Raw genomic sequence first — 12,449 nt, forward strand, 5'->3', positions numbered from 1 at the left:
ACTTTAATGTAAAAAAATAGAATGTTCATCATAGCTTTGGGGGGTAGGCAAGGGCGGGGGGGTTCTACTTATATAGTTGAGCTAGTTGGTTGATGCACCAATTCGCTCAAATTTTGATTCATGTTTATTTAATGAGTGAACATTAAATAAATTGCTGGAATCTGTGTCTGCACAGGTGGAACACGAACACACACATTTCAGCCCACTGCCTCCACGTTTCAGGTGTGAACAATCTTGGACATAGGGGCTTTCTGTCCTGTCTGGAATCGTGCCTCCTACTCCTCTTAGCGAGACCTGGATTGAGCATTTAAACAGACAGCCAAGTCTTAGTTGACAAGAAGTCACTGGTTTGTCTATTTCTATTTCCCCCCCAAGAACTTTTTCCCAGAGAAAAGGGAGAGGTCGAGACAATGGAAGCTGGGCATCGAGGGAATTATCCATCCAGGGGAGAAGGTGAAGCGAATGAGAAAGAATTGGGGTTAGTTCTGGAGCTCTGAGACTTGGGGGACGTGCCACGCTATCCACCCCCCTCCAGCCATCCTTTACGGACACGGGAGAGTTAAGCCAATAAACACGTAAGCGCCGCTCCCTCCCCAATCGGCAAGATGCCTCTTCGGCTCTTGGCTGCATCGACAGCTTGCAACACTCGGCATCTTTTCTGGAGGCGCCTTCTTCAGCGGCTGCAGATGGCATCCGGCTGCGGGCACGGGGCTCGCAATTGACTCGCCCCCAGCCCACTTCGGGTCCACGGACGCACCTCTCCCGTTCCCTCCTCCCCTTGCGCTCCTGGGTCCAAGCCCAGCTCCCAAGAGCCAGGCGGAGGAAGCAGTTGCGGCGGCCGAGGCAGAGCAGCAGCGAACTCGCTCACTGATTCAGGAGAAGCGCCCAACCGCGGAAGCCCACCCCTACCTGCCTCCTTTTGCGCCCCAAGCCCGGGGCTCCAGACACCCTCTCCCCGCTCCACAGGCGACACCATGCTGGACCCTTCGTCCAGCGAAGAGGAATCAGATGAGATCGTGGAGGAGGAGAGCGGCAAGGAGGTGCTCGGCTCGGCCGCGTCCGGCGCGCGCCTGTCTCCCAGCCGAACCAGCGAGGGCTCGGGCGGCAGTGCTGGGCTAGGTGGCGGCGGCGGGGCCGGGGCCGGAGTGGGCGCCGGCGGCGGCGGGGTCAGCGGCGCGAGCAGCGGCGGCGGGGGCGGGGGGCTGCAGCCGAGCAGCCGCGCCGGCGGCGGCCGGCCCTCCAGCCCCAGCCCGTCGGTGGTGAGCGAAAAGGAGAAAGAGGAGTTGGAACGGCTGCAGAAGGAAGAGGAGGAGAGGAAGAAGAAGCTGCAGCTCTATGTGTTCGTGATGCGTTGCATTGCCTACCCCTTCAACGCCAAGCAGCCCACCGACATGGCTCGCCGGCAGCAGAAGGTAGGTGAGCCTCGGAGGCCCAGGGAGCAGCGCCCGGACCTGGGCAGGCGGGCGGGGCGAACAATGGGAGCTGGCGGCGCCGCTGGCGTGAAGGAGCCCTAAGAGGAGCGGACCGCACCCTGGGGAAGGGGCTTGAAGGGTCCTGGCATGCCCGGAGCGCGCCAGGAGGGGCCCGGGATCGGCCTGCGGCCTGGAGCGCAGCGCCAAACGCCCCAGCCTCCCTTCCTAGGAGCGCCTGGTCCGGCTTTGTGGCTCGGAAGCGCGGGGAGTGACATGCAACCCGCGGATCCCAGAGAGGCCTGGCTTGCTTGCCGAGTTCCCAGGACTCTCCTGCGGCGGGCGGCTGCGCTCAACTACGGGCCCGCCCTCCTGGGCGTGCGCTCCGTGGGCGGGGGGGACCCGGCAGGTGGGGGCGCGGGTGTGCCGCGAGCAGAGATCCTCCGAGCCGCGCTCCTCTCACCCCGGCAGAGAACAACCGCAGGGGCAGGCGGGAGAAAACCAGCTCAAAAGACAGAGCTTCCAGGGACGTTGTGAAGGGCACCCTCCTGCTGCCTGGGTCAGCTGATTACCTACTACGGTCGCCTTAGAGTGTCGGGCACCGTTTCCCTCTCGAGTGGAGTTTCCTCCAGTCCCCCTTCACCCTCTTCACTGACCCCAGAAGCAGGGACAAGCCCCTTTCTTTCTTTTTGCCAGGTCAGCGTTCTACCTTCCTCGCTTTGACACTATTCTCTTCCCAAGGTGACTTCCCCCGCCACCTTCTGGCTCTCCAGCAACCTACTAGCGCTGCTGCTGCCATCTAAATAAAGTATAAGTGCAAAAAGCCTCATAATTATAAGCATCAAAAATAAATAAAGATTAGCTTTCTGTGTCTTAAGGCTGGGGTAACGGTAGGCTGAGGAGACTCAGGACTGCCTTTGATGAGGAAAAGAACAGGTACTTATTTCTAACAGGTACTTATTTCTAACAACTGCTGCTCCGGAGGCACAATAAGGAGGGGAAGGGATTCCCGCAAGATGGGGGGGGGGGGGGGAAGGGGCAGACTGAAGAGGAGATACCCAGTTGAAGTGAGTTAGTGAGTGAAGAAAGTCCTATTCTCTTCTTTCTCTTTCAAATCGGTCTGCATTACATACGCTAATCAGAATAGCCAGAAAAAGAGGGGGTGTTGAGAAGCCAGCTGTAACCCTATCAAAGTCTGAGATCAGTTTCTTTTAATAGTGGATTTCTCAACTGCTGCCTTTTAAAATTTGAATTACGTTGCTGTGGTAGAGTTACTAAGTTTGTCTAGCTTATGCTCCTTTATATTCAGTTAGCACCGATTTCTTTGTTTTGGTTATGTACGCACACGGTCCAGCACCTATGATTTTTTTCAGGGCACATTAGGTCAGGTATTAAAACTCATTTCCTGATTGTGAAATAGGTGGTTTACACACAACTCTCAGTCAGTTTCAGCGACCTCTTTCCTTCTCAATTTGGATTTTGAAATACTATAGAAGTAGTCTTCAGTAGTAAAAGTTATTTGGCTATTATTTTAGGGTTGGATGCTGGCTCCACAAGGTATTTCAAGTTTCAGATTGGAATTATATTAATTGTGCCTTTCTACCAGGGGGATTCCCAGCTTCAAAATCTGCCCCATTATTAAGAGTGTCAATCATAAATATATCCTATTATTTTTAACAATAAAGCTGTTGTGACTAAAAGAAAAATAAAAACAAGCTTTCAACCATCAGTGACCTTTGAATGTTCAAATCCAGCAGTACAATGAGGAAAGAAGTCTGTTCTTATAGACCCAGTATGTCTTAACAAAACTTTCACTCACCTGAGAAAGATTATCATAAGACCAATTTGTTATTTTGTTTGTGTATTTTACCTGAATCCTTTCAAAGCTGTGGTTTTGAATAGCAAATCGGTTCTGTTTTTCACACTGGCATTTTGGTCAAACTACTTTTAGTTACTGAAAAAAAGCTAGTGTTAAATAAATGTCCCTACAAAATTTCCTTGGAGAAGGGGGATAGCAAAGGAGCACACCTGTCAGTATTTGTTGGGACAATGTCACTCCATCATAAACTAGAATATTATGGCTACTGATGTTTAGCAATCTTGTAGTAATAAAATAAAAAGGTGTCACATTAGTGATAAATATTTATCACTATTAATACGTTATTATTTGATTATATGATTTACTGTTCAGATGAAGTCTGTGTTCAGATACTAAAATGTCGATATTCAAACTTAGGCAGTGTGCTGCTTTGCCATGTGTTATCACCCAGGTTCTAGCCCAGTCCCCTTCACTGAAGGAAGCTTTGATGCTGATGCTATCCCATATCTGTCTATCTGTCTGTCTGTCTGTCTGTCTATGTATCTACCTACCTACCTTTCTAATATATCTTACTTTCTGCCTCTTTGTCTCTGGGAAAAAGAAAAAGCTGCCTTATGGTTGCTGTCTAAACTGTATAACTGAATATACATGTGTGAATATATCCTTGTTAAAAATTAAAATTTTCCATTATTATATTTAGATTTAGTTGATTTAGAGGAAAAGCTGTTTTTATAATTTTTCTTCACAGAGGAAGAACTTTGCTTTCTTTTGTAACTTTAATTTTTCTTAATGAACACTCATTGAAAGTAGCAAAAAAAGTTGGCATTGTTATAAAATTTTAAAGACAACAGACAAAATTAATCTGGAAGAAATCAAAACTATATATAAAATGAACATGAGGTTGTTGTAGAATAGAAATAGGTGAACTCAGAAGCTAGAGGGAGAATAGAATAACATGGAGAAAATTATCTTTCTAAAAGTGACTTTGATTTGGAAAAAAGATCATATTATAAGCTCACGTTTTTATATCATATACTTAAGTCCTGCTACAGTTGTATTCACCAAATCTGGGGAGGGGAGAGAAGATTATGTTGTGTATAATACAGTTTATGTGACCTGTTTGTATTACTATATTGGCTAGCATTTTTCAAGTATTTACTATATGCTAGGTACCTTATTTAGCTCTTTTTAAAAATAGACTTAACTTTTTTTTTGTTTTAGGTTTACTAGATAATTGGTAAAATAGTACAGACATTTCCTATATGCATTTCACTCACTTTCTATCCATATAGTGGCTTGTGTTACACTGTTGATACATTATTAATTAAAATCCATATTTTATTCAGATTATTTAATTTTTGCATAAGTTTCTCTTTTAAATCTTAGATCAACATCAATTCCCTATATTACCCTACAATTTGGAAATCACTATTCCTATTTTTAAAAGAAAAAGTTGAGATCAGAAAGTTTTGTTGTTTTCCTAAAGCACTGTATAGTAGGTAGAAGTGTTAGAATCAGCATAGAGTAATTTCATCTAAAATTCCATCCTCTTCATATGCAGCACTAACCAGAAATATTATAAAGTGAAAAATCGAACCTCAGCATCCAGACAGCATATCAAATGTACTTACAGTATCCTTTTTTCCATAAATGCTTCTAGAGCTATTTCTGTTTTAGTTGAAAGAGGCTTAACATTCTCCTTTTGGGCACCTATTAAATAGTCAACATGGGAAAAATGGACATTTGGGTGTCAATTTTACAAAAAGTATGAAGGAGAGAGATGGACTGTTAGCTGGTAAAGCTGCTTACCAGACTTGTTACTCTTTGTGGTCTGAATTGTGAAAGAGTCTTTTCACTCAGAAGTACAATTGAGAGATAGCAAAGAGAATGGTTCCATAGATGGGTAATTTTAATAGCTAATTATTTTTATTTTAACTTTTATTTTAATGGGAGGGGGGAAGAGTGCCAAGACATTCTAGCAAACTTCCTAGTAAAAACAAAACAAACAGAATACCTGAAAACGGGGCAGAGGAAGACAAAACATACTAACTGAAAATATTTTATAATTTTAAATATGTTTTTCTAGTTACACTGTAATTATAAATACAACATCACAGTAATGTTAATATATGACCCAAACAAAAATCTAGCCACCACATACAGTATGTTCTGTGAATATAATGTACATTTCAGGAGCACATCGATAACAATTTGAAAAATTAACAGACCAGTTCTGTGCTTTTATTTTCCTTTTGTCAGAATAGTAGACTACATATCTAGAAGTTGGCATAGCCAAGCTATTCCATGTGCTTCTAAATAATGTAGTACATGTGATGGGTGGATACTTCATGTGAGCTAGCTATTTGAAGATGTTACTAAAGGAATATAAAAGCAGACACTGTAAATAATCTTGTGTAACATTTAGATTTGTATGGCCAATTAAAAAAGAGTTGCTATGACTTATTCATAATGCCTGGACCACAAATGGTCATAGTGAGTATTATATGTGCATATGTAGGTGTGTGTACATATGTATGTGTAATGAGTGCAGTGAGGGTGGGAATAGCCAATTCTAAAAATGGCTCTTTTAATATTCTCATTTCATTCAAGAAGACTTTATGACTAGACAAATTTATGTTTTAGGTACAAGTTACTCATTTCCATGTGATTCAGCTTATTTATTACCATGACATTGTGGCTAGCTGAGTCACTGCTATAGAAATTCCATCTTTATTTGTTTACTTATTTGACTTTAACTCGTAATGAATCAAAAATCCATATCATTCATAAAGTTGAGACTTAACATTAGTTTTGTGTGTGTGTGTGTGTGTGTGTGTGTGTGTGTGTGTGTGTGATATTTTCAATCACCAATAGTGATTCATCCATTCAGACATGCTTTGGAACATTTGTGTTCACTGCATTATTCAGAATTCTTTTTTGTTTTCAATTTGATTAAGACAGAAACTGACAGGGGTGGGGGAGATATAGAGGGAGAGAGAAACTATTCAGAATTCTTTTTATTTTAATTTGATAGAGATTGAGAGTGGGTGGGGGAGATAGAGAGTGATCGAGACAGAGAGATACCTGCAGCTCTACTTCATCACTCATGAAGCTTTCCCCCTGTAGGTGAGGACCAGGGACTTGAACCTGGGCTTTTGCTCACTGTAGTGTGTGTGTGTGTGTCACCACTTGGCTCCAGAACTGGATTATTTTTATATGCTTCTTTTTCTTTTTGGCATTCACATTGCTCTCCAGTCTTATCACCCATTCTCTTGATCAAAAACTCTTATGCACTGGTGCAAGTAGAGATCTTTGGGAAATTCAAAATATCAAAATACAACCAGAGGTTCTTGCCTCATTGCATACTTGCAGTAGCCTTATGTTTCCGCAAAACTGGACTGAAGAACAAAGAAAATGAGACATTTAATTTATAATGTGCAAAGTGGTTAAAGTCAAATGAGTCAGAGATCTGTCCTTTGCAAAAGTAATTTAGTATACAGCCATGATCAAAAGTAACTTAGTACACAACATTGAAAAATAGCCAGTACTTGTGATTGGGGCCAAATATTTACAGAGTACAAAGTGGAGTTATTAAAAGAGTTTTACTATCTTAGAACTATTTTCTAAATAAATGAGCATTGAGTTACTCCCAATACCACTCTTTGAGGCATAGTGGCAGAACAAGAATACCTGTGAGAAATGCCCCTGAGTTGGGGTGTCTAAATTCTTATTAGGGCAATAACATATACACATTTCAAGTAAGTTGAAAGTAAAGAAGTGTTTAACTGTAAGATGATTCTAAATACAGAGTAGTTTGTAGAATGTAGGTAATTAAAGGTTATGAACTTTAACAAGAAATCAACAAACTGTGTGAAAACTATGGGGGGAGGAGAGAAGCAAAGAACTTGGGTGGCGGGCCAGTTGTGAAATCATACTCCTGAAATCATCTTAATTGTGTAAACCATTATCATCACTAATAAAAGAAAAGTGAGTGAGTAAGAGAGTATGTTTACATGTACACACACCAGGTTAGCAAAGTTTCCACTAAGTAAACTGAAGTTTTAAAAAGAATTGTTATGAGTTTTAGAAGCATGATACAAAATAATTGTTCCAGTCAAGAGAAGACCATGAGAGATGTGGAAAGGAGTCACTCTTTGTAGATTACCATTGCTCTGATTCATATTATTCTAAGTATCAGAAACTCAAGTGGTTAATTCAAAAGGAAAATAAGGAGAAAGAGCAATATTTCTTGGTACATGTAATTGAAAAGTCCAGTGCATGATGACTACCTGCCTGGTTGGGTCTAGTCCAAGTGGTTTCCTTCAGTAGAATGTAGAAAGCTGGCTAACAGAGAAAGGTTAAGTATTGAAACATTGTTTAAGCTAAAAATTCTATCATCATTAACAAACCACTGATTGTAGGCAAGTTTTTTGTGGTCCCTCCACCCCGTGTCTCTTGTTTGGTGTAAGAAAAGGGGAATAAGGAAGCTTCATATAATCTCTACTTTCTTCTCTAACTATTGAGATTTCTTTCTGGGCAGTGAAATCTGTCATTATTGAAACATAATCTCATGCTAACTTGCATTTGGTAGCCTTTGTTTTTTTTAAAAAAAAATCAGTATATTCAATGAATGTAAAGCAGAGATGAAGGTAGAATTTGCTTTGTATAACTATCTAAAATTTCAAGTGAAAAGATGTGATCTTAAAAGTTATTAAAACTGTGTAGACTAGATGTTAAGCATACAGCCTATGGGCTAAAATAGACACAAAGTGTATTTTGTTTTATCTATAATGCATTTTTCAAAACATTAAGTTCTTGACATTTAAAGCTATGAAGTCACCTTTATTTATTGGATAGAGATAGAGAGAAACTGAGAGGGGAGGGAGTCTAGAGATAGGGAAAGAAACATGAACACCTGTAGCCCTGTTTCAACACTCATGAAGCTTTACCCCTGCAGGTGTGGACCAAATATTTAAACAAGGGTCCCTGTGCACTGCAATATGTGCTCTTAACCAGGTTTGCCACCACCTGACTCCTGAAGTTATCTTTATATTAAAATAATCCTCATTGCTGGCTTCTCTTACAATTAGACTCTTACAATTAGAATATGTAGCAAAAAGAAAGTTGTCACACACTCACAATGGAATGATACTCAGATATTAAGAATGATCAGTTGGGGGAGTTTGGTGGTAGCGCAGCAAGTTAAGCGCAGGTGGCATAAAGCACAAGGACTGGCGTAAGGATCCTGGTTCAAGCCCCTGGCTCCCGAGAGTCACTTCACAAGCAGTGAAGCAGATCTATTTTTTTTATCCCCCCTCTGTCTTCCCCTCCTCTCTCCATTTCTCTCTGTCCTATCCAGCAATGACGGCAACAATAATAACTACAACAATAAAAAACAAGGGCAACAAAAGGGAATAAATAAAAAAAAAGAATGATCAGTTGGAGCCAGGTGGTGGTACACATGTTACAGTGCCCCCAGTCCCCACCTGCAGGGGGAAAGTTTCATGAGTGATGAAGCAGGGCTGCAAGTATCTTTCTGTCTGTCTGTCTGTCTGTCTCTCTTTCTCGATATCTCTATCCAATACATAAAGGTACTATACAATTTAAAAAATATGAAAAGAAAATGATGAATTCACCTTCACCTTTTCTTAGAACTTGATGGAATCATGTTAAGTGAGATAGGATAGAAAGAGAAGGATGAATATGGGATGATCTCACTCAAGGATAGAAGTTGAGAAATGAAAACAGAAAGAGGACACACAAAGTAGTACTTGGATTGACTTTGGTGTATTGCATTGAAAGAAAGGACTCGGGGGGTGGGAAGGTAGGCAACGGGCTTTTAAGTCCTGGTGCATAATGGTGGAGGAATATCTAGACTGGAGATGAGAATGTTTTGCAGAAAATGGAGGAATTTTACACAGGTACCAACAGCTGTATTTATTGTAAACCATTAATCCTCCCAATAAAAATACTCAAAAAGGAGTTGGGTGGTAGTGCAGTGGGTCAAGTGCAGGTGGCGTAAAGCACAAGGACCAGCATAAGGATCCTGGTTCGAGCTCCCAGCTCCCCACCTGCAGGGGAGTCGCTTCACAAGCAGTGAAGCAGATCTTTAGGTGTCTTTCTTTTTCTTCCCCTCTCTGTCTTCCCCTCCTCTCTCCATTTCTCTCTGTGCTATCCAACAACAATGACATTAATAACTACAACAAAAAAGAGCAACAAAAGGGAATAAATAAATATTTTTTAAAAATACTCAAAAAAAGGAGATATAGGAGATATCAGAAAGTTGGACCTGAGCTCTTAAAAGCAAAAAAGCAATGGATATTAGGCTATCAAGGCATTATTTGTGTAAAGGAATGCTAATCACTGCAGTATTCTTGTTCTCAGAGGGTGTGTGTGTGTGTGTGTGTGTGTGTGTGTGTGTGTGTGTGTGTGTGATAGAACACCAGCTATCTGGTTCCAGCCAGCACAGCCTCTTCTTGCCATTGATGCAAGGATAATGATGTTTTCATCCTGTCCCCTGTAATGCATCCAAGCATAGGATCTGGAATTTGGAACTCTTTGTTCCCTATTTCTGGGACTTGTTTCTCTGTAAGATCAGATTTATAGTTTCTGCAGATTTAGGGCTGACAACCAGCATTACATTGTTATTCTTTTTTTATTTTTATTTGTCAGTCCAATCATGTAATAGAATCATTTCTACTATTAGCAGGTAAGTAAAGGGAAATGAAACAAACCAGTGGTTTAAAACTCGATCTTTGCTTTTGACATGTGAAGGACAATTAGAATATAGGCTCTGAAGGTATAGTTTGCTTCTTGACTGAACCCTCAGCTGACTGTTTGGTTTTAATTCTGAAACTCAATTTAACCATCTCTAAAATGGGGAATAGCAGCAGTACCTCGCTGATCTCCTCTGAAAAGTAAAATAATACACTGACATTCTTAGAACTATGTTTGCTATGTAGTGAATGATAAATATGTTGATTCTTGTTAAGTTTATATGTGATTTTGTAATATTTTTTTTAGATTTTATATATATATATTTTTATTTATTCCCTTTTGTTGCCCTTGTTGTCTTATTGTTGTAGTTATTATTGTTGTCGTCATTGTTGGATAGGACAGAGAGAAACGGAGAGAGGAGGGGAAGACAGAGAGGGGGAGAGAAAGATAGACACCTGCAGACCTGCTTCAACACTTGTGAATCGACTCCCCTACAGGTGGGGAGCTGGGAGCGAACCAGGATCCTTACTCCAGTCCTTGTGCTTTGTGCCACCTGCGCTTAACCCGCTGCGCTACAGCCCGACTCCCGATTTTGTAATATTTTTATTGTCAAAGGATTTAGTAGGCTAATATATTATGTGTTGACCATAGTAAGTATATAATATTTATGATTGTTACCATCATTATGGTGTCCATGATTTTTAATATAATAAAAAGATCTAGCAGTCAGTATAGAGCATCATTCTCTATTTAAAATCCTTGGCCAAGTTTTGTGAGCTGGTGGCACAATATCTACCTATTTGGTCTTTTTTTTTTTTTCCTCTGGGGTTATCTCTGGGGTTTGGTGCCTGCATTACGAATCCACTGCTATTAGAGGCCATTTTTTTCCCATTTTGTTGCCCTTGTTGTTGTTGTTATTGGTATTGTTGCCATAGCTGCTGTTGTTGCTGGATAGGACACAGAAAAAAGAAATCAAGAGAAAGGGGAAGACAGAAAGGGAGCAAAAGATAGACACCTGCAGACCTGCTTCACTGCCTGTGAAGCCACCCCCATGCGGCTGGGGAGCCAGAGGGCTCAAACAGGGATATTTGAGGCAGTCCTTGTACTTGCAACATATGTGCTTAAACCTCTGCACTACCATCCAGCCCACATATCTACTCTTTTTAAGTATTATTTTCCTCATCTTTAGAATGGAGAAGAATAATACTGAAAATCATTAAAACAAACAAACACAATGCCAGTTTTCTCACAAGTCCTTAAAATTTGGTTAATGGGGAGTTGGGCGGTAGCAGAGCTGGTTAAGCGCACATCGCACAAAGCAAGGACCGGCATAAGGATCCCGGTTCAAGCCCCGGCTCCCCACCTGCAGGGGCGTTGCTTCACAAGTGGTGAAGCAGGTCTGTAGGTGTCTATCTTTCTCTCCCCTCTCTGTCTTCCCCTCCTTTCTCTATTTCTCTGTCCTATCCAACAACAACAACATCAATAACAACAACAATAATAACTACAACAATAAAACAACAAGGGCAACAAAAGGGAATAAATAAAAATTTTTAAAAATTGGTTAATGTTGAACAAATGCCATAAATAATAGTAATATTGATATTCACACACTTTGTTGATATTCACACACTTTGCCTATTAAATATCTTGAGATTATTTCATACCATATTAGCTTTGATCAGATTTTTTTCCTTATATTACAACCTTTCTCACTTTTCACCACGTGATTTGCTCTTATTTGTCTTTTAATTAATTCAGGTGTCATGTGCTTCAGGAAACACTTATGTTGTGGCTGAACACTTCCACAACTTCCATTTGACCACCTCTACATTATATATAAATTACCTTTATGCCTATGCCTTTCTCCCTATAGGCCATAAGAACCAGGAAGATAGAGACTATATGTTATTCTTGAGTTCCTACCTCCTGGAACAGTGCTAAGCATGCTTAGAAGCTCATGTAGGCATTTAGATTGGGAATTCTGCACTGATGCTCTACATCTTAGAGAGTTTCTATGGAGAAGAAGTAAAGGGGTCTCAATTATAATCTTTCATTATAGTGGCACAAATTAATTGCCTTTATGAAAGCTTCTTAGTGAAAAACATCAAGAGTAGGTCAATTATGGGTGGGGGTATAGCATAATGATTATGCAAAGATTTTCATGTCTGAGGCTCTCAAGTCCCAGGTTCAATCCCTCACACAGCCATAAACTAGAGCTGAGCAGTGCTCTGGTTAAAAAAAAAAAAAGAGTAGGTCAATTACAAAAATGGTTTCAAAATAGTTTATGTTGAAACCTCCCAACTTAGCTTGTTTATGCCAACTTATAATGTGTTATATTAGGCTTTTCTTTATGTTATATTGTAGAGAAAAGTCTTTTAAAGACTATAGGCATGGTCCAGGAAAGTGGATAAAGCGTTGGATTCTCAAGCATGAGGTCCTAAGTTCTATCCCTGGCAGCACATGTACCAGAAAGATGTCTGTTTCTTTCTCACTCTTCTCCTATC

The 12,449-nt window shown here is 40.9% G+C and overlaps 1 protein-coding gene across 13 annotated transcripts in view; it reads left to right on the plus strand.

Annotated features, from left to right (window-relative positions):
* The first annotated feature begins 499 nt into the window (after positions 1-499).
* Positions 500-12,449, plus strand: part of CADPS (calcium dependent secretion activator) — a 571,423-nt gene continuing 559,473 nt past the window's right edge. For 10 of the 13 annotated variants that reach the window (XM_060202985.1, XM_060202986.1, XM_060202980.1 and 7 more), the window contains exon 1: positions 844-1,412. In XM_060202985.1, coding sequence (XP_060058968.1) covers positions 975-1,412 — 438 coding nt within the window. In that variant the 5' untranslated portion in view covers positions 844-974. Of the gene's footprint in view, positions 1,413-12,449 lie in introns of all 13 variants that reach the window. The other 3 variants (XM_060202988.1, XM_060202982.1, XM_060202989.1) reach the window with 3 other exon arrangements.

Source organism: Erinaceus europaeus, chromosome 12 (assembly GCF_950295315.1).
Source record: "Erinaceus europaeus chromosome 12, mEriEur2.1, whole genome shotgun sequence".
Taxonomy (NCBI): Eukaryota; Metazoa; Chordata; class Mammalia; order Eulipotyphla; family Erinaceidae; genus Erinaceus; species Erinaceus europaeus.